This window comes from Diaporthe citri (genome assembly GCF_014595645.1).
Source record: "Diaporthe citri strain NFHF-8-4 chromosome Unknown scaffold_6, whole genome shotgun sequence".
In the NCBI taxonomy this organism is placed as follows: domain Eukaryota; kingdom Fungi; phylum Ascomycota; class Sordariomycetes; order Diaporthales; family Diaporthaceae; genus Diaporthe; species Diaporthe citri.
Window position 1 is genome coordinate 115,507 of NW_025064851.1, and position 21,414 is coordinate 136,920.

At 51.0% G+C, this 21,414-nt stretch overlaps 8 protein-coding genes across 8 annotated transcripts; 5 read left to right on the forward strand and 3 right to left on the reverse strand.

The window, feature by feature from the left end:
* Nucleotides 1-1,165: 1,165 nt before the first annotated feature.
* On the forward strand, nt 1,166-3,130 carry INS49_012064 (uncharacterized protein; the record flags this gene model as incomplete). The annotated part of the gene is made up of 5 exons (XM_043172770.1): nt 1,166-1,496; nt 1,551-2,296; nt 2,363-2,457; nt 2,525-2,646; nt 2,724-3,130. 5 exons carry the CDS (start codon nt 1,166-1,168, stop codon nt 3,128-3,130), a joined length of 1,701 nt encoding a protein of 566 aa, XP_043022067.1.
* A 429-nt stretch (nt 3,131-3,559) lies between these two features.
* INS49_012065 (uncharacterized protein) lies at nt 3,560-5,124 on the reverse strand (the record flags this gene model as incomplete). The annotated part of the gene is made up of 4 exons (XM_043172771.1): nt 3,560-3,739; nt 3,806-4,264; nt 4,323-4,578; nt 4,646-5,124. 4 exons carry the CDS (start codon nt 5,122-5,124, stop codon nt 3,560-3,562), a joined length of 1,374 nt encoding a protein of 457 aa, XP_043022068.1.
* Nucleotides 5,125-6,660: 1,536 nt separating this feature from the next.
* INS49_012066 (uncharacterized protein) lies at nt 6,661-7,200 on the reverse strand (the record flags this gene model as incomplete). Its single annotated transcript, XM_043172772.1, has 1 exon — nt 6,661-7,200. The coding sequence occupies one exon, from the start codon at nt 7,198-7,200 to the stop codon at nt 6,661-6,663; it is 540 nt and encodes a 179-aa protein (XP_043022069.1).
* Nucleotides 7,201-7,880: 680 nt separating this feature from the next.
* Nucleotides 7,881-8,507, forward strand: INS49_012067 (uncharacterized protein; the record flags this gene model as incomplete). The annotated part of the gene is made up of 1 exon (XM_043172773.1): nt 7,881-8,507. One exon carries the CDS (start codon nt 7,881-7,883, stop codon nt 8,505-8,507), a length of 627 nt encoding a protein of 208 aa, XP_043022070.1.
* Nucleotides 8,508-8,663: 156 nt separating this feature from the next.
* Nucleotides 8,664-9,630, forward strand: INS49_012068 (uncharacterized protein; the record flags this gene model as incomplete). Its single annotated transcript, XM_043172774.1, has 3 exons — nt 8,664-9,132; nt 9,198-9,299; nt 9,353-9,630. The coding sequence occupies 3 exons, from the start codon at nt 8,664-8,666 to the stop codon at nt 9,628-9,630; spliced, it is 849 nt and encodes a 282-aa protein (XP_043022071.1).
* Nucleotides 9,631-9,997: 367 nt separating this feature from the next.
* On the reverse strand, nt 9,998-10,765 carry INS49_012069 (uncharacterized protein; the record flags this gene model as incomplete). Its single annotated transcript, XM_043172775.1, has 4 exons — nt 9,998-10,005; nt 10,082-10,111; nt 10,173-10,422; nt 10,487-10,765. The coding sequence occupies 4 exons, from the start codon at nt 10,763-10,765 to the stop codon at nt 9,998-10,000; spliced, it is 567 nt and encodes a 188-aa protein (XP_043022072.1).
* A 2,220-nt stretch (nt 10,766-12,985) lies between these two features.
* On the forward strand, nt 12,986-16,648 carry INS49_012070 (uncharacterized protein; the record flags this gene model as incomplete). The annotated part of the gene is made up of 2 exons (XM_043172776.1): nt 12,986-14,235; nt 14,314-16,648. The coding sequence occupies 2 exons, from the start codon at nt 12,986-12,988 to the stop codon at nt 16,646-16,648; spliced, it is 3,585 nt and encodes a 1,194-aa protein (XP_043022073.1).
* Nucleotides 16,649-17,468: 820 nt separating this feature from the next.
* Nucleotides 17,469-21,206, forward strand: INS49_012071 (uncharacterized protein; the record flags this gene model as incomplete). The annotated part of the gene is made up of 8 exons (XM_043172777.1): nt 17,469-17,555; nt 17,617-17,895; nt 17,953-17,997; nt 18,067-18,510; nt 18,584-18,979; nt 19,956-20,127; nt 20,216-20,264; nt 20,333-21,206. 8 exons carry the CDS (start codon nt 17,469-17,471, stop codon nt 21,204-21,206), a joined length of 2,346 nt encoding a protein of 781 aa, XP_043022074.1.
* Nucleotides 21,207-21,414: the final 208 nt, after the last annotated feature.

Genomic DNA, 21,414 nt, shown 5'->3' on the forward strand with positions numbered 1-21,414 from the left:
GCTTCCTCTGCTAGTGAGTACCTTTTTCATTCACTCGTTCCCTATTTATTTCAAGGTCCTGCGTAATTTGTCAACAATGATGGCGCTTCTTTTGGCGGAGTCCAAGCGGCCAGCGATTGCATGTAGTGATATGTATGTTACTGGCCATCATTACACATCAACTCTTTCAGGACCAATGATGAAATACGATCTGAAATCACCGCAAATCGACTCGTGTCAAATTTAAATTTGAACCCGACGTCATTGTAAGTATCCATTCGGAGAATATTAAACTTCAACAGCAACTACGTACTTTAATACTGGGAGCAAGGCAGTCACGGTGGTATTACTGGAAGCTTGTAAGTCCGTAAAAGTGCATGCCATTTTGCATCTGCCTTTTTTGTTACGCGAGGAGTTATTTCACGATGGATCTCAAGCGATTTAGATGTCGTTTAAGATACGTTCGTTATTGACGTTTTCCGGTCGGTTTATTCACTTGCAGTCCATGTACCCACTCCAGCATCACCCACCCCCTCACGCACACTCACACCCATGATCAAGTCCCAATCAATTGCATAAGTTTTACGGACCTTAATTCAACTCTCCAGATTCAATATATTGAGTCTAGATCGCATAAACTGAACAGAACATTTAGGCTGCGTGTAATACGTCCTCTTCTGTGCGTGAGTGGGGTGGCGTGGTGCCTGAGTGGGTACATGGACTTGCGCCTCACGGAAGCGACTAATCCTTCGTGCGACCATGATAAGAACTCTCTCAGTCTCACGGAATATGGAGTCAAATATGCAGGTCAGCTTCCTACGGAGATTGCCTGCCTTCTCAGGTAGAGCTATGACCGTAGTGATGATCCTTTAAACGGAGCAGGGGTAACTAAGTATTTTCGCCTCCACCGTAACAAACTGTCAGCTGAACAGGGGAAATCCATTAGATACTCGCGGAAAGTACTTTTGAACACCCCGTTTATTGCATAGGTACCCGCTTAGCAACTTATCTATCAAACGAAGTAGGGCCGCAGTCTACGGAGGCAGCGAACAAGAGAACCGGTCTCCTCAGGCTCTCAACCTCTTTGATCTGCTCGAGAGAGAACACGTCATCTGTCGTTAAAGACACATATACGAAATTCAAACATTTCTCAGTACCTCGTGGAATATCAAACGCCAAGTTCAAGATGGCAGAGACGGCTCCTTCCCCCTCAGCGGCTTTTCGCTTCCCCAACGATCCACTTCTTGTCAGGCTGCTTGAAGCCGCCAAGCGTGTCGGCGGCTCTGAGGTCATCATCGAGGACTTCACGGGTTTCAGAAAGACATACCTAGAGCTTCTGGCTGACGTCTTGGAGACACGCGATCAGCTCAAGTCGCTGATACCATCCTCTAATTTCGATGCAAGAGGCCTCCTTCATGAGGAGAATGTATACGTCACAGCTCTGACGCGAACCGGCTATCAATATGTTGTTGCCTTCTATGCTGTCAGAGCATTGGGAGGGGCTTACACGCCGCTAGGTATGCTACCCCCTGAATGAGAAAAAGATGGGCCAAAATTTAACTCTAGACTAGATCCCAGAGCATCTGTTGAAAGACAGGCCTCGGTCATCTCCAGAGGAAAAGCAAACTGTGTGTTGTTCGACAGGGGTTGCACTGCGGAGCTTGAGCGCCTGCGCGGCTACGTAGACGAGACCGAGGGGAAATCATTGGTCACGGTGCCTATCCCATGCGACTCGCCTGCGCTGCCGGAACTCAACATCAGTATTGATGAGTCCCTCCATCTGGACCCGGATGGTCCTGGGTACGTCTGTATGACATCGGGCACCACCGGCTACTCCAAGGGAGTCGTGATCCGGCGAACATGCCTCACATCTCACCCGGTTGATTTGACATCTGAGCCGCTTGAGGAACAGGGCGGTGCCCAAGTCAACTACAACGAGAGCCACTGGCTCGGCGGGGCCAAGAACGTCATCGAGAGCATAGCCCTGGGCAAGAAGGTGTTCGCACTCGAGTGCCCGGCCGGCGCCAGAGCTGTGCTTGATGTCTTCCAGCGCGAGCGGATCACCTATTTCGTCTTCAATCCAGCGCTTCTTCGGGGAATGCGAGATATCCTGCTGGGCGACGAGCAGCTCACAAAGGAAAAGCAGGAGAAGTTTCCGGCCTATTTCAGTGGGTTGAAGTTCTTCCTGTGTATTGGGGGTCTGGTCGACCAACCGACGGTCGACTTCTGGGAAGCAGTGATCGGGCGCCCGCTGCAGAATCGATATGGCGCCAGCGAGCTGACAGGACTCGTTACGACTGGACTGACCAAGATCAATGTAAGTGACCGCTTGCGCATTCCAACATTGACGCTGCCTGTTCTTTACTAAATCCTTCCATCCAAGGGCTCCGTTGGAAAACTTTCGCCTGGCATTGAAATGAAGCTGTCAGAGGGGAGACATGGCAGATTGTCCATCAAGTCTCCCAACAGGTTTCTAGGGTAAGTGCTTCGAGATACTCCATTCACTTCATAGTGATCTATTCATTCTGAAATTAATGACTTGCAGCTATCTCGGCGAGCCAGAAAAAACACGGGAGGCCCTCGATGAGGAAGGGTACTACCATACCGGAGATATGGTGGATTTGAGAGACGACGAGCTGCTTTTGCTCGGACGTGAGCGGGATGACTGTAAGTCTTCCAAGGCCCATTACTGCGTTGTTTGTTTCAGTCGTTGATCTTTTTTTTTTTTCTTCTCTCACTTGCAGATATCGTTTATGGCAACTCCTGGACCTCGGCCATCAAGGTGGAAAATTGCTTGATGGGGCTCTCCTACATTGCTGTGGCCTGCGTTGTTGCCGTGCCCGTGGAACAAGGCAAACAGCTATGTGGTGCTGTTGTCAGACTCAAGAATGGCGTTGAGCCGGAGAAGATTACGCTGGATCGAGTCAGAGCAGATCTTCAGGCCGATTTGGATGTCACCAGTCTGCCAACCCTTCTGCGACTTCTGGGCCCGCAAGAGGATCTACCACGTACGGCCACAGGGAAGCCTATCAAGTATCAGGTCATGGAGGACTTTTTCTATGCGGGAGATTGTGGCCGAGACTGGTTTGCTGTAGAGAACCCGCCGCATGATGTCGAGTTCTGCGGCTTGCCTATCGCAGTGGCTGCGTAATGAACCTAAGTGTAGCTTATAGATTTCCGTCCACGGACTGTTCAAGACTCCAACTGAAATGATACTCGTTCATTTTCTTCTTAGATAACAGCCTGGAAAGAAAGGCCTGAGCGCTATTCCAACGCACTCAAGCGCTACCTAGGTATCTTCACGTTGGGTAGTGGCAGTATTAGCACGGACCAGACACTGCTAAACAAATTCACTTGGTGATCTCCGCATTCATCAAAGTGCCTATCTGACAACATTATTTTAACTGAAAGGCTCTCATGTGTCAACCATATGACGCCTCACTCATTGAGCGACTTTTGTTGCGGCTCTAAATCTATCTTGCTAGCGGTACCACAACATTTGACCCGAGTAAAAAATGCTTCGGAGACGTGTTGGTCGGACAACATCGATTCATCTCCTTCCTCTTCTAAGGCCACCAAATTACAGTGTTTCGTTCAACCTCTTTGTCAGAACTTCGTCAATGAACTTGAAAGAGTCCGCGGCTTGTCCCTCTTCACCTTTGCGTGGTAGAACGGAGAGTGCCGCTGTCATGGGGACTCTCTCGGGGGCAGGGGCCGAGAGATAACGGACCGCCCGGACCTTGTGAACAGCTCTGAAAGACTGTTTCATGCCTGGTTAGATCATCTGGAAAATTATGGACTTTCAGTGAGCTGTGTCTTTGCTTACCCGTAGCTGCTTGATGATGCGTTGAAATGCGTTTTCGATGGCAACATCTTCGTCGGATTTTCCTGTTAGTTGATGTCGAAAAGAATGTCTGCGTATAGTCTCAGCTACGTTTCTGAAGTTCTTCAAGATATGCATCTTGTGTTGAGCATTTGTGTGGTAGCGCTCAATTCCGAGGAATGCATCTACCGCCAAGAAGAGGAGGATCTGGCTTCCGGACAGGCCACCATACTCGACGGGGCAGCGGTCGCTCTCGTGTGTCATGCCCCAGCTATGAACACCTGAGACATGTCTCACCCAAATCGCGCGGGACACATAAGGTTCGTTCATCTTCTCATACAGATAGAGCAACACCTTGCGCAGCTTGGTCGAGGCTGTTTCCACGTGAGCAAGACATGATCGCTTGTCACCCCGCTCGAAGCTGACCATGGCTTGGATCATGTAATAATAAATCGGGATAGCCTGTGATGAGTATGAGAAATTCTTCCATACGACGTCAGTCTGCGACAGGATCACCTACCAGGAATTCCGAGTCGTAGAATATGTGACACCAAGTGAGTTCGTTTCTCTTTATCTCGTCAGACATGCCTTCATTTATCGGATATGTTATCTGCCCATTTGGATCAAGATTGCACAGAATGTTTGCCGTGATATTCCCACTGGGAGACGTGATATCGTATCTGCGCTGCAAAAAGGACCATGGCATGTCCAGCTCCGAGGGGAAGCGAAGTTGCTTTTCTTCTTGGGCGACCCTCACGACTGGATTCGTTGACCACCTGCATAGAGAAATGAATGTCAACTCAGCGGACAGGTCATGGTATACTTGTGAATGGCTGCACTTACCGATAAGCGTGGCGCAAGCAAGCAATGCACGAGTAGAAACCATTGTAGGCGTCTCGTGGGAAGGCATCCCAATTGCCCGACTCAACGAGTTCCAGAATACTCTGAACCGCATCCACATCAACCTTCTCGGTGAGCAGAGTCTGCATACGGGAACGAAAATCTGCGATACGTATTTTGTTGCACTCATCGTCAAGTGATGGGTTGGCGTATGGGAGCAATGGCGCCATGGCTGCGTAAATGTGCTGGTAGGGACGGAGCGCTGGCGGGAAGTCGTCATGAGTAGCTCGCGGTGGCCATGATCCAGCGCCTTCATCGTTGACCATGACCATGAATGCCGAGTGAACATCATGGCGTATTCTTAGTGCTTTCAAGTCTTCTAGCCCGATCTCAGTTGAAGAGAATTCGGAGTCGGACTGGAAAAGATGGCGCAAGACCGCCACCAGCACCAGAATGGCCACAACAGCGAGAGCGAGAATCATGGTTGTTCCTGAGGAGGGGGAGAAAATGCGAATGCCCACGTCTTCACGTTGCAATGACGCCGTCTGTTTTTCATGGATCTTCGCTGGCGAATTTTTTGGACTCCGTGAGAGCTCCTTGAAGAGAGGTTCAAGGAGCGTCGATGTGAACAGACTCCCTAATTCAATAAAAGTACTTGTGTACTATATGTCGAAGAAATGGTGAAGATATTCTTTAATTAAATAAATTTACCTACATAGTATATGTCGAACAAAAGGTTCAATATATTATCTACATGTCAACGGCTGATCAATAATAAGATATATTCATTAAAAGGGGATATACAAAAGATAGGTAATTCCATTCACGGCAGTATCCCGGGCATCAATAAGTGCAAGACGTGGTGCGTGTAGCGTTTCCCTCTCTTGGCTCCCTTGCTATCCCCTTGAGTGCAAGGACTTTCCCATTGTAGGCATATTGAGCGTGTTCGATCACAGTCCCTGAACTTTCGCAAAGGATCGGCGGATCAAGTTGGCTAGCCTCTTTTGATTGGCAGATCCACAGTGAGGTTGTCTCCGATTCCCGTTGAGGCTCCCGACGGCCGGGGCTGGCGGGGAGTTCCGGATATCGGGGTAAGGTAACAACAAAGGATCACGGGCCATGTCATCTATCCCAGCTGCTCGGAGATGAGTGGATCTAACGTTGTCTGACCTAATAATTCAAACTCCTGCTACCGACTACCAACGGCTTTAGCCCTTGTGAGCTTATACGAGTCGCGCATTTTTCTGTGCCTCCTGCGCCTCTCTTAGGGCAAGCGGTGTGATCCACGCCGCGAGCCTCGTCGAGGATGGTAAGCGTGAAGTATGGGGCTGGCTGGATCTGCACGCCGCGTAACGTCGCCTCAGTGAGTGGCGGCTGATGTGAGGTCCCCACGAGCAGATTAAATCCTTTGGGATGAGTCCGACGTGAAACTCTACTACTTCACTAAGTCCCTTATTCGTCGTACCACGAGCAGCCTGAATCCTTTGGGATGTGACCGCCGTAAACCCCTACCACTTCCTTGAGTCACTTATCCGTCGTACCATGATGCATAGATTGATAACGATGACACGATGATGAATGTCAGAATTTAGCTTTCCAATAACTCCCTTGTACAGATCCGTCGGAGCGGTTGACGACGGGTGTGAAGAATCCGAGCGTCGTGAAGGGCCCAAGGGTTAAGACGAATTCGAGGTGTCTCCGTACGGAGTATTCTGCAGACGACTTCCATCGGCTCGCTTGCTTTTCGGACTGCGACTCAGATCAAGGACTCTCATCCACAAGTTCGCCCACTTTGCGCCAGGCCACCTAGCCTATGCTTTGGGAATCAATCCACAATGCGTCCCTTAGCCCGTCGAGCGTGTAGCTTGTCTCTTTCAACAAGATTTCAGACTCATAGTCACTGTCGTGGAATTCAAACCAATGCGGTGGCAGCAGGAACTACCTCTCAACCCTCCGCCGGGTTCATCCCTCTGGAGCCACTTATGGTGCCTCACATGACTGCACCGACTATTGAACACTCAATACAGCGAAACCATGTTCGCAATGTCCATGACCAACTCCGAAAGCATGGCATACTCAAGATCAGCCTGGGTCACCCGGATCCTGACAGCCAGTATCTTGAACGACTCGTTGTCAGTCTGAATAAACAATTCAACCATCAGCTCCCGATCACACACAGCGCCTCGCGCGGGTGGTTCTGGGACGTCCGACCAGAAAGCGTCTCCTTCCAGACAGCTAACCACCGTGCAAGATCCGAGACAATGGATGAATTCCCCTGGCACACCGACTGCAGCTATGAAGAGATGGTGCCACGGTACTTTGCTCTCCAGGTTCTCCAGCACGATAGGTTCGGTGGCGGCACTCTCTCGGCCATGAACATCCAGCGGCTCAACCAGTCTCTGTCCCCATCCACCCAGGCATCGTTGATGCGACGGGAGTACAGGATTAACATCCCCCAAGGAGTTTGTGAAAGATCCGGCGAAGCAGGAAATTGTAGGGAATTTGATGGCCTTTGACCAGGAAAGCCAGTCATGTATGATGCGCTTCAGAAGAGACATTGTGACCCCGTTGACGGAAGGGGCCTCAAAGGCGCTCGAGGAGCTTGACTCGTGCTTGGCTCAAAAGGATACACCATCGACAGTACACCTCGCGTCTGCTGCATTCCCTACCGGAACCATCATACTAATCGACAATCGTCGTTGGTTGCATGCTCGAAACAACATCAATGACCCAAAGCGTCACCTGCGTCGCCTTCGTTGGGACGCCGTTCCCTTTCCCAGTAATGACTCAGCAATTGGCTCGGAGTAAAGCATCAGAACCGCGTGGTGTTTTTCTTCTTTTTTTTTCTTTTCAGCAGCGTTAGGTAGAATAATTCAGCATCACGATCCTCTATTAATTCCGCGTCAGTTACATGTGTATTTGCATATTGCTGTTCTTGAATGAGCTTACCTGGTAATCATCGTGGGGATCGTGCTGTCCCTCTTCATACGAGGTTACCCATTGCTACGATTCTCAATGGCCTTGTGGTTGATCATCAAAAATCTTACCCTAACCCTAACCCTAGGTGCTGTTAGCCGCCCGTTAGCAACCCAATCCCAGCAGAATCCCCTGTTCCCCCCGGCTTACATTCAATATTTAAGTCTCCGTGTCTTCTTACTGGGGGCTGAAAGTGGAAAAAAATGACATTCTGACTGAACTTCCTGTCAGAAACCTCGGCTTTCGCTTCCGTTCGTTCACTATGGACGAGTCTACACCCCTTCTTCAGAACCAGTTGCATTCTCTGCCACAAAAGCGGCTTTTGGTCATATTTCCAGCTCTGGCGCTCATACAATTTACATCCTTCCTTGATCAAACGTCCATATCCACAAGTCTGCCCGCTATAGCATCCGCGCTCAGTACCGGAGCCTCCATATCCCTAGTCGGGGCCTGTTTCCTCATCACTAGCACCAGCATACAGCTGATCAATGGAAGACTATCGGACATTTGGGGCCGCAAGACCTCGCTGGTTGCGGCCCTTGCGATAATGGGGGGCGGCAACCTTGTCTCGGGCTTTTGTGAGACGCCGCTCCAACTATTTGCCGCCAGGGCATTCACCGGCTTTGGCGCCGGGGCCATCAATGCGCTTGTCCAGATTGCCATTGCGGATATCACGACGTTGGAGCAGCGTGGATATTACTTCGGCATGGTTGGTGCCGCCACCGCGCTCGGTAATGGGCTTGGTCCTGTCATTGGGGGAGCCCTCACGCAGATGGCTGGATGGCAGTGGGCCTTCTGGTTTGTCTGTCCCTTGTGCGCCATGGCCGTGTATTATCTCGTGTCGGTGTGGCCGACGTCTTCTTCCTCCCATGCCAAGGGCCGGATCTAGGACAAGCTAAAGTTGATCGACTGGACTGGAGCTTTTTTGAGTCCATTTGGGATTGCATTGTTCTTGGTGAGTTAATCTGAAGTGCTGTTAATGCCTGGAATACTTGGGGGTATTGATGATACGAGTCAGATTCCCATCTCGCAAGGCGGAGCTACCATGCCTTGGACATCGCCGGCGACCATAGGCATGCTAGTCACAGGAATCGCGCTGCTTGGCGTCTTTTTGATCGTCGAGTGGCGGTTTGCAAAGCTGCCTCTGCTACCAGCACGACTGTTCAGCTACGGCTACTCCACAAATATTTTGATTAGCATCAACATTCTCGTCGGCTGGATTTACTGGGGCAATCTCTTCATTCTCCCGTTGTACTTTCAGAACGTCCGAGGGGCAAGCCCATCCCAGGCTGGGATTCTGCTGCTCCCCATGGTCATCGCTCACGGACTGACATCAGCTCTTACTGGCATCATCATATCCGCGTGCGGACATTATAAGCCCATCATTGTGACAGGAGCGGTCTGTTGGGCTTTAGCTGCGGCAAAGTTGTTTTACGACCAACAAACTCCCATTTGGGAGATGATCGTGGTTGGCATCCTGGATGGCGTGGGCGTTGGATGTTCTATGCAGCCTGGTAAGTGACTCCAGATTTTCTTTCGCTTCCAAAGGTTCTGCGTTGACCCAACATCACCTGTCCAGTCCTTGTTGGCCTTTTCGCGGGCTCGGATCCAGACGACCGAGCCGTTTTGACAGGCCTGCGGAACTTTTTGAGAGATATGGGAGGAGCGACCAGTACTACAGGTACGTCTCTGATATGGTGACATCTCATAAACGCTGAGTCTGACATCGTGTAGTTTCTGGCACCATCTTAAGCAACGTGCTATATTCTCAGTTGAAGTCCAGTTTCAGTAAGGAAACCATTGCGAAAATGATCTCGTCAGCCTTCGCATTAGATGATTTAAATCTCACTAGGGAGGAAAAGACATTGGTGTCACAAGGGTACATGGAAGGGCTCCATGCGGTATTCGCCTCTTTCGGTATACTCATTGCCATTCATGTCTGCGCATGTTTATGGATTCAAGACCATGGCTTGAAACGTGATGGAAAACAACGGAATCAGGAGGAAGATTGAGCTGAAAACTCTTTTTGTCGGACTTGCGCACACCGCATGCCCCCCAAGTAGATCTAGGACTTCCCCACACGAAAAAGTACCCAAGCACGCAACCTCTTTGCCTAAACCACTTCTCTTATTTACCATTTTTACTCATGTAGGCCAACGGAAGCATTGCGTCAGTTTCCGTGAACCGATGCCAATAAACTGCAGGGTCCACTCCAACTCATGCGTCAATTCCCCGCCTAAACATGGAAATTGGCAACTGAGCGAAAAATGAGGAGTGAAGACGCGAAGGTGTCATTTAAAAGTGAATTAATACAGATGATATAGTTGCTATTCTATCTACTTTGGATTGCAACACTCCGATGTACCTATTCTCACTCCTCTAAAACTCTACCGTAGGCTGAATGATAGTTGTGGCCTGGAACATGTTTCCTCTTTCCTGTGTCTTCATCAAATATATAGCAACCTTTCCTGGCTACGTGTGGAGGAGTGTATACTAGAGTCAAATTCATCAGTATGGTATATGCAGGAGAAACACAGATGTACGTCAGGCTTACAGTGAAGGGATACAGCAAAGTCGCTGCCTTTATTCGACATGCGATGTAACCCAAGATCATCGGCCATGTATGCGACATCGTTCTCCGCGTGGGTCCTCTCCGAGATTATATTCAATGGCTGACTTTGTCCTTGTTGTGGAAACGCATACCGCGTCTCTGTCAAGTTGCCTTTGAGAATCTTCATCAAACAGTGGGCGTTACCATGATCATGTACAGGGCTGCCCCTACCAGGACACCATACGAGCACGAGCTACGTTGGTACACTCGTCAGAAACAAAACAGAAGTGATCTGATTTGGAATAAAGTAAACATACCAGATTGCTCTTACCATTCCCTTCGTCGATCAGGTTCCTTGTATAATCCACAGCATTGTTGCCAAAGGCATACTTTGCCCAGTCACACTCCTGACTGTTGTAGAGCTTCATTGAACGCATCAGTGAAGCCACATTAACATCGTCTAACGTTAGGCCAGACGATGTGCTCAAAGTCTCTGCCAAGGAGGCCACGAGCTTATCAAATGGAGTCTCATCCTGTGATGTGCCAACATGATGTGTGCCATGGAAATCAGTTGTAGGTAGAATCTCCATTGCCATGGTGATGCTGAACGATTGTCAATGACAGCTGTTTGCTCGATTCCGTGGTTCACTTTCTCGAACAGCTAACACTCAATCGAATCGAATAGAATTGCTATTTTGCCGTCTCCAACTCTGGACTTGCTTGCTCCGGAACCTGGATCGTGTCGCCCAGCTGCCACGTTGCATTGCTATCATGTACAAGTGTTGCTGCGCCGTCACTAACCGGGTGAATCTAATGGCCTGCACTAATAGGTTCGATACACACATGAGAAGGATCAAGATCTGCCTTGCCCTCGAATCTCCGCCCCCAACCGGATGCCGGTCCTACACCGCTCTTCAGGCAAGGGCTTATCTCGTCTAAGCCTTGAGGCTCCTTTTGGATGCCTAGCTGTAAGAGGTATTGTGAACCGCGTCATGGACCTGAACATGCGGGTTGGTGGATTGGTCGTCTCACGGTGACGGGTGCTAATGACTAGCTGGTGGAGACAAATTGCAATGTTGAAACCAAAGGCTATCGAATCCTTCGTTGCTGACTACTACACTACGATCCCAGCTGTGATACTCTTAACGAACCCACATCATTATCCCGGACCCATACCTCCGCCTTACCTCCCCTGAATCTGAGTGTGATATGATACTTTCAGATTGTGCTCGCCGGCAGGCATCGGACTAAACAGATCCTTCGCTTGGGCAGCCATCAAATCAGCAAGAGCAGACGAATCGGAACGCCGTGCAGACTCTAGATGGTCCGTAAGAGGGATTTGACTGATTGGAAGGATTTTCGCTTCCAATTCCCTACTGCAAGCCTCGTCAGCCGCTCCGGCATCCGAGCATCACCGACGATCTCGCTTCCTAAAGTAAGTCCGGGATCCGTACATCGCCGACAATCTTGCTTCCTAAAATGGCAGGCAGGGGCTGATGTGAGGTCGCCACGACTAGTCCGAACGGTTTACTAGAGTGGATCGACAGCATGCTGCTGAGAATGAATTGCCCCACCAAGTACTGATACTGGCTTCGGTCAGGTACAGTACGTACCACCTCGCTTAGCCGGTAACGGGGCCTTAACATATCGTTCTAACGAACACGCGGTCAACCTATCCGTTTCATGTCCACGAACTCGTGAGTATGTGTTGGATTCATGTCCACGCTCAATGTTCCCTACCTGAGATGCTGGAGAACGTTCAGTGCAGGCCAGAACGCTGTGAACTGCCTAAGTTAAGTTGCATTGTGTTAGAAAACTGGATCAGTAATAACTTCTGCTGCCCAGTCTCACGCTCGCCTTAACATTTGTCCACTTCCTTTACGAAGTGTCGTCAACCATCATTTTCAGATTACACCCTCCTGGGCCAATTTTCTGAAAACTGAAACGGCTTCTGGTTTCTAGTTGGCATAATGGCAGACTCCAAGGAGGAGAGTAGAACTCCAGACACTGCCACCCGGGCAGAGGTTACAACACAGCAGGCTGTAGCGGAAGAACGCAACAGCATTTCACCCTCGTTCCCTCAATCAGAGAAGCGCACTTCTGTGGTTGACAAAGAATTCGAATCCAACAGTTCGGCTAGCACTGAAAGCGCAGCTGAAGACACCAGGCCACAGACCAGACCTTGGTACAAAACATCAAACCCCTTGCGGTGGGGCGGAATTCCACCTGTGCCCGATGAGCGTGTCATATCGCCTGAGCACAAGGCTGGTCTTCTGAGCCGCTTAACCTTTAACTGGGTCACGCCCTTGATGGTGGTGAGTCTGCACCCTGTTTCGAGAAGGCCTCGTCCGAGTCGATGCTAACCATTCTGTCTAGACTGGCTATAAACGCCAACTTGACGAACGCGACATCTGGCAAGTGAACCCAGATAGAGCGGTTGACCCTCTGACCCAGAAGGTCAAGGAATCATTTCAGCGACGAGTGCAGGATGGAGTGAAAAGACCGCTTCTGGGAGCGTTACGCGAGACTTTCAAGTCCGAGTTCTACCTCAGCGGCATTTACGCCTTGGTGTACTACTCGGTTCAGATCCTCACTCCTTTCACCCTGCGTTTTCTTATTCAGTTCGCCACGGATGCTTATGCAGCTCAATCACACAACCAAGTCGCTCCACCAATAGCGCATGGAATCGGTCTTGTCCTTGGAATCATGGGGATGCAGATAATACAAAGTGTCACTGCTAGCCAGTACTTTTACAAGGGCATGATGCTTGTGGTCAGAGTCGTGGTGTTCTCACTAGTTTGATCTATGAGAAAGCCATGACAATCTCCAGCCGCGCCAAAGCAGGCGGAACTTCCGTTGCTACAACACCGGCCCCCAATGACACACAAAAGAGCGAAAAACAGGCGACTACAATCAGCAAGACGTGGAGAAAGCGGAGAGACCGAAAAAAGAAGGATGAACTCGAGAATGGTGCCGGATGGACTAATGGACGCATCTCGACCCTCATGAGCATTGATACTAATCGTATCGACATGTTCTGTACGGCGCTGCACTCGCTCTGGGCTACACCGTTTGCGTGTATCATCTCTCTGGTGCTGCTCTTGATCAACTTGACGTACAGCGCTCTCACAGGCTTTGCGCTCCTCGCTATCGGCGTACCTCTTTTCACTCTCGCTATTCGGAGTTTTGTTCATCGACGAAGGGCTATCAACAAGATTACGGATCAACGCATCTCGCTCACCCAAGAGATCATCCAATCGGTACGCTTCGTCAAATACTATGGCTGGGAGCCCGCCTTTCTCGACCGCCTGGAGCAGCTCCGCATGAAAGAGATCCACAGCATTCAGGGGCTTCTGGCTGTTCGGAACGCCATCAACGCCATCAGCATGTCTCTTCCCATCTTCGCATCCATGCTGTCCTTCATCACCTACTCGCTCACGGGCAACGGGCTGGACCCCGCCAAGGTTTTCTCCTCGCTGGCTCTGTTCAACAGTCTGAGGCTCCCTCTGAACCTCCTGCCTCGTGCCCTTGGTGATGCTAGTGACGCATATTCCTCTGTGATGCGGATCGAGCACTTCTTGGTGCAGGAAGACAGGGAGGAAGACATGATCTGGGAGCCGGAAGGAGAATATGCCATCGATCTGCGAAGCGCAAGTTTCACGCGCGAGAAAACGCAGAAGCAGGAGAGTGACGGCAGCGAAGATGCTACCAAGGGGAAGGACAACAAGCCCAAACGGGACCCTGAGAAATCCGGACGTGTTCAACCCACGGCACCTTCCGATGGCCCCCCGGTCATGGATCAGCGGGAACCCTTTCAGCTGCAGGACGTGAACTTCCAGGCCGGTCGCAACGAGTTGATTGCCGTGATCGGCGGTGTCGGTAGCGGCAAGAGCTCGCTGTTGGCTGCCATGGCTGGTTATATGCGCAAGACCGATGGGGCTGCCATCTTTGGTGCATCTCGAGCCTTTTGCCCCCAATACGCTTGGATCCAGAATACTTCGCTGCAGAACAACATCACTTTCGGGAAAGAACTAGATCAGGCTTGGTATGACAAGATCATTGATGCGTAAGTCTACTTATTCACCTTACCCTACCTATGTAGGTACCCTACTCTCGTTACAAAGGTGGCTGACGGCTCCGATAGCTGCGCGCTCCAGGCTGATATCGACATGCTTCCCGACGGTGACCAGACCGAGATCGGCGAGCGAGGTATCACCATCTCCGGGGGTCAAAAGCAGCGCCTCAATATCGCGAGAGCGATTTACTCGGACGCTGATATCATTTTGATGGATGATCCTCTCAGTGCTGTTGATGCTCACGTCGGCCGCCACATCTTTGACAAAGCTATCCTCGGCCTGCTGAAGGGAAAATGCATCATCTTGGTTACACATCAACTGTGGGTACTAGATCGATGCGATCGCATTGTCTGGATGGACGATGGCAAGATCCAGGCCGTTGGTTCCTTCGAGAGCTTGAAGAAGAACCACCAAGCCTTCCAGACCCTGATGGAATCAAGTATGGCCCCGAAGGAGATGCAGGAGCCGGAAAATGCCGACCAACTCATCGAGGATCTCGACCCTGTTGAAGAAACTGCTGAACTCAAGAAAGCCAAGGAAGTCAAGAAGGACCATAAAGCCTCGCCGTTGATGCAGAAAGAGGACCAGGCCAAAGATTCAGTACCATGGTCCGTTTACGCCACTTACGTGCGCGCTTCTGGAACGCTCTGGAATTTGCCTCTTGTGCTTCTACTCCTGATAGCGTCTCGAGGAGCCAACATCGCCACGAATCTCTGGCTCTCCTTCTGGACATCGGACAAGTTTGACCTCTCAACCGGTCTCTATATTGGCATCTACGCTGCCCTGGGCGGTGCACAAGCATTGATCCTGTTCGCTTTCTCGCTTGCGCTATCAGTCACGGCGACAAATGCTAGCAAGACCATGTTCCGGCAAGCGATGACGCGAGTTTTGCGCGCGCCTATCTCGTTTTTTGACACAACACCTCTTGGGCGCATCATCAACCGCTTTTCAAGTGATGTGGACATTATGGACAACCAAAGCGCCGATAACTTCCGCATGTTTTTCATAACCGTTAGCTACGCCGGTGCGGTCTTCATCCTCATCATAGCGTACTTTTACTATTTCGCCATCGCGCTTGTTCCCTTCTATATCCTCTATGTTGGGGCCGCATCATACTACCGTTCGTCTGCCCGTACGGTCAAGCGTTACGAGTCAGTTCTGCGGTCTAAAGTGGTATCCAGGTTCATCGAGGGCCTCAGCGGTGTGGCCACCATCCAGGCTTACGGTCTCAAAGATCAGTTCGTCCATGAGCTTCGTTCGTCGATTGATTCGATGAATGCTGCCTACTATATCACTATGGCCAATCAGCGGTGGCTCACCATGCGACTTGATGCTGCCGGCAACGTACTCGTCTTTGTCGTTGGCATTCTTGTGGTCACCTCGCGATTCAGTGTAAACCCTTCAATCAGCGGCCTCGTACTGAGCTATATCCTCTCCGTGGTTCAGATGCTCCAATTCTCAATCCGTCAACTATCGGAAGTGGATAAGGGTATCAATGCAGTCGAACGCCTGCGCTACTTTGGCGAGGAGCTTGAGGAAGAAGCTCCCGCCCATATCATGGACATGCCTGAGAGTTGGCCCGACAAGGGAGAGATCGTTCTCAAGAACGTCCAAATGCGGTATCGCAAGAATCTACCTCTCGTCTTACAGGACCTGTCTATACACATCAACGGCGGTGAGCGTATGGGCATCATCGGCCGTACCGGTGCGGGCAAGTCGTCAATTATCAGTGTCCTGTTTAGACTCGTGGAAATATCTGGGGGCTCGATCTCTATTGATGGTATCGATATCTCGCGGATTGGACTCCAAGATCTGCGATCGCGATTGACTATCGTTCCGCAAGATCCCATGTTGTTCCAGGGCACCGTCCGCAGCAACCTGGACCCATTTTCCAAGCGCACGGATATGGAACTTTGGGACGCTCTACGGCGGACAGGGCTGGCCCAGCAGGAAGACGTCACGTCGGAAGGCCGCCAGGCCAACGATGCCAGAATCCATCTCGACAGCGTTGTCGAAGAAGACGGTTTGAATTTCTCACTCGGCCAGCGACAGCTCATGGCCCTAGCAAGAGCTCTGGTGCGCGATTCCCGCATCATCATCTGTGACGAGGCCACTTCGAGCGTGGATATGGGCACGGATGAGAAGATACAAGTCACAATGGCAGCCGGCTTCCGTGGCAAGACGGTGCTTTGCATCGCACACCGTCTCCGGACCATTATAGGGTATGACCGGATCTGCGTCGTGGATGGTGGGCAGATCGCAGAGTTGGACACGCCTGCGAGTCTCTTTGCCAAGGAGGACGGTATCTTCAGGGGTATGTGTGATCGCAGCGGCATCCAGCTCGAGGATATCAAAGCTTCTAGGGATACCATCACAGCCTTTGGTGAGGCGAACGGGCGCTAGTTTTCTACCTTGTGGGCATACGCAAAATTGGCATTAGTATCCAGAGAACTATGAAACAATTTACTATTAGAGTCAGGAAAAGATCGTGATGACTCCTGTTGTGAAAATTATCGAAATGTAAGTACTTGCCAGTCTCTTAGATCGAGAGAAAGCTATCATGAACTCGTGTGATGTATGGGTACTATTGATTGAAACTGCCAAGTAATTCTCGTAATCAGCACGAATAGATAGCCAGCGGATGAATTTCGCAGCGTTGAAAATCCCATGCCAGGCCTGAGCAGAAAGGAACAAGTTGTGGGCACAGTCAGCTCGTGTGGCTTAAATCGTGGGACAAAATCGCATGTGGGTTCTGCGAGATGTGACCTCAATTGGGTCGAACTATCGGCAAAACGGTTGTGCCAGCCGCCAAATCGTCCGTGTTGAGTGGAAGGGGAGGGGGAGAGGACCCTGCAGGCGGTAAAATACGCGCAAGTCCCAAAAATACGCCATACCAACTGATGACCCGTAGTACTGCACAGGAGGGTTTGGGTTTTGCTGAAGTGGTTGACATGGGAATGAGACCAGCACCGCTGCAGGCACACATCCCACTGCTTATCCATATTAGACAGCCGGCCCCCCGGGACAGTTCCTGCGCACTTGTCTCTCTTCGATGACACACACGCATCTTCACACCTGTCTCACGTGATGGTTATTGGAATTCAACAGGATTCGTCTACTTGACCAGCAGAAATTCGCATCTTATTCTACATAAAGTCTTCCCCCTATTACAAGGCTCTTGTTGAAAACATCAATTATCCCAACGAACCGACAAAGACTCAAAATGACTCAGGACGCCAATGCTTCGAACGGCACCAATGGCCATGCCAACCACGTGGTACCGGCGCCAACTTTGAACAGGGCGGCTGAGGTTGACGATGTAATATAGCCCAGTAGCTCTTGGGATCCACCTGGACTAACACGTGTCGTAGCTCCTGAGTGCAGTCCAGTCGTTACTGCTGCCTTTCATCAAAGCCGCAGATGATGCAGCACCAGAAAGGGCTGCGGGGGCCAGCCTCACGTCGCAACCTAGCGTGCTCGTCGACGCACAACCGCCAAAGGCATTGGTAGAAAAAATGGCATTTTCCCTGCCAGCAAATCAAGGCAGAGGGCGGCATGGACTGCTTGAGACCATCCAGAACCTGCTGAAGTACAGTGTCAATACTTGGGATCAGGGTTTCCTTGACAAGCTTTACGCAAGCACCAATGCCGTAAGCCGGATGAACCACAAACATTGTGCACTGATGTAGTAACTAATGGCTCTCAAGGTCGGTGTGGTATCAGAGCTTGTACTCGCGGTCTTGAATACCAATGTAAGTAACAATGCATACTTGGGTACATACCTACTCAGACCCAGTATATCCAACTGATCAACGATGAAGCTTCACGTATACAATGTGTCACCCGCTCTCACAGCCATCGAGCGACAGACTGCCAAGTCGCTGGCCAACTTGTTCGGATTCAACGGTCCACGCGCCGGAGGCGTTACATGCCAAGGAGGCTCATCTTCCAACCTCACATCGATTGTTACAGCTCGTAACACGTTATTCCCCGAGACGAAACTCAACGGAAATGGGACCCACAACTTGGCTGTGTTCACCAGCCAACATGGCCATTACTCGGTCGAGAAAGCCGCGACGACGCTGGGCCTCGGCAAGGCGGCCGTCATCCTCGTGCCTGTGGACGAAGCTGGCTGCCTTGTCCCCAGTGCACTGCGCGAGTTGGTGATACAGGCAAAGAGGGATGGCAAGACCCCGTTCTATGTGAACGCCACGGCTGGGACCACAGTGTTTGGCTCCTTCGACCCGTTCCGGGCCGTCTCGGAGGTCTGCAAGGAGTTCAACCTGTGGCTCCACGTCGATGGGTCTTGGGGGCAGCGTTGTGTTTTCGTCAGCGCAGCGGCACAAGCTCGATGGTATCGAGCTCGCAGACTCTATCACGGTCAACCCTCACAAGATGCTCAACGTGCCGGTGACGTGCTCCTTCTTGCTGGTCAACGACCTGAGCATTCTTAAGAGGGCGAATAGTTTGGCTGCCGGGTACCTTTTCCATGAAGATGGGGACGGGGAAGCTGAAGAAGAGGACAAGGAATACTGGGACCTTGCTGATCTGACCCTTCAGTGTGGCCGCCGTGGAGATGCGCTCAAGCTTGCCCTCGCCTGGGTATACTACGGATCCAGTGGATTCGAGGAGAGAATCGACCACGCGTTTGTAATGTCTTCATATCTTGCGTCATTGATTCAGCAACATCCGGATTTCCAGCTGATAAGCACCAACCCGCCGCCATGTCTGCAGGTGTGTTTCTACTATGCTCCTGGCGGCGCATTGGCAGACGATCCGAAGGAAAATACCCGACGGACAAGCGAAGTGGTGAAGAAACTGGTACCAAGCGGTTTCATGGTGGATTATTCTCCAGGACCACAAGGTAGCTTTTTCCGCGTTGTCGTGAACTGCGAGACGTTGAGGGGGACCGTGGAAGGACTGATGAAGGCTTTGGAAAGGGTCTGTGGTGACATGATGACATAGAAAAGTGGCGGCCAGCAACCTTTTCCGCGGGTGGATAAAGATTGAGCACATAGAAAGATTGGTCAACATAAATTGCCATACGAGAGGAGAAACCAGAAATAACGGACACCTGCGTCCTTGCACCCAAAGAGATGCCGCCCACAACTATCCACTTTGCATTGTGAGCATATGTCTGAATGCTTTCATACGCCTCCACCAGGCATACCCTACGGGTGAGGGTGGATCAAGATAGGTAGTGGATAGATGAGGACGGGATGGGGTTGGTGAGGATGAATGAGGACGGGTGAAGATGGATGAGGATGGGTCAGGACTGGACCGGCACGGGCAGCCGAAAGTAAGGCGAGGGAGGACAGGCTAGCATCAGAGACGGTTCGGTGGGTATTTTCCGTATTACGGTACCCAAAACGGAACTAAAACCGATGCATTCAAGCCTGTGCCGAATGTCAGCATCAATTCCATTGGCCGGCAAGCCAGCTTGCAAAGGATCATGCAGATATGCCACTCAATCGACGCCTGTAAATTTTAACGACTTGGCGTCTCCATGTCAGCCGCTAGGCCCTGAGCTCTTGATAACCCACATTTACTTTACTCTTGTAGTCATCAACTTCACCTCCTTCGTTTTCTCTTTGCACTTTCCTCTCCAGCTTCTTCGCCCCTCAGACTGTGCGTCATGGCTCGTTTCCTCTCTGGTCTGGCCTGCGGGCTTCTTCTCGCACAATCGATTGGCGCCGCGGTCATTGATCAGGAACTGGATGAGGGCATTCCGGACACTGGTCTGGACACGTCCAGTTGGACTACCGGCGTCCTCCCAAATATTTCTGACCTGTTCACTCTCAACGACTTCCAGATTGCAGCCAAGAACACCATGGCCCCAGGAGACTACGCGCAATATCGCACCGGTACTCTGGACGAAACAAGTATGAAAACTCTTTGAGAATGTCCGTGGACTGCTGCTAACCTGAGTCAATGCAGCTTATATTAATAATTTGAACATCTATCGCAAAGTTCTGTTGAATCCCACTATCCTCCAGGATGTCTCGAACTTGAATCTCAAGTATGTTTGCTCCCATTCTATTCTACTAGATTCCGTATTGCTCCATGCTGACTGGGCCAACGTTCAAGCACCACCATCCTGGGATATAATTTCTCAGCGCCGTACTTCATTGCCCCGGCGGCCAATCTGAACGTCCCCAATCCTGAAGCAGAGGCAAACCTGGTGCGCGCGGCTGCTGGAGCTGGTATTTTGTATATACCATCTATTGGGGCTAGACTCAAGATCGAGGCGATCGCGGCTGCCGGGGCCGAAGACCAAGTCATGTTCCACCAGGAGTATATCTGGTCCAACAAGTCGCAGATCAAGAACGAGCTCAGCCGCATGGAAGCTGCCGGGTTCAAGGCCATCGTGCTGGCCATCGACAACACCGGCGTGGGTGGCGTCCGCGACCGCGCGCAGCGCTTCACGCCTGGCAGCGACGGGGGCCGCAGTTTCAACTTCACCATCGAGGCGCTGAATGAGCTGCGCAGCTGGACGTCCTTGCCTATTATACCCAAGGGCATCAAGACAGCCAAGGACGTAAAGCTTTGCGCCGACCTAGGGTTTCAAGCTGTCTACATCTCAAACCACGGGGGCCGCGTGGTCGACAACACGCCGACCTCGGTCGAGGTACTACTCGATCTACATATGCAGTATCCAGAGGTGTTCGACCAGATCGAGATCTACGCCGACGGCGGGGTCCGCCGTGGCAACCATGTGCTCATGCTGCTTGCCCTGGGAGTCCGCGCCGTCGGTCTTGGGCGGCCTCCCATGTTCGCTAATGTCTACGGCCAGGAGGGGGTAGAAAAGATGCTCAAAATCTTGAACACGGAGATGATCACCGAGATGCGGTTGTTGGGAGAGACGGACGTGAACCGGTGGCGAGGGAACGCCAGCCTCATCAACACCAGGAAGGTCGAGCTCGACTACTTCGGGGCTCCGATGTCTATGTTGAAGTCATGATGAGTAGGGATAATGGCCAAGTCACAATTTACAATAGAGAAGTTTATAATAACTTGATTCGCATGTCAATATCGATCTGTCATATGATAAATACATCTCTCACTGTTGTTAGTGCGATGCGATTGATATGGAGTAATGGCTCACATGCACAAGAATTTGTAGTTTTAAAAGATCTAGTTATGCGGAACAAATCTAGACTAAATACTCT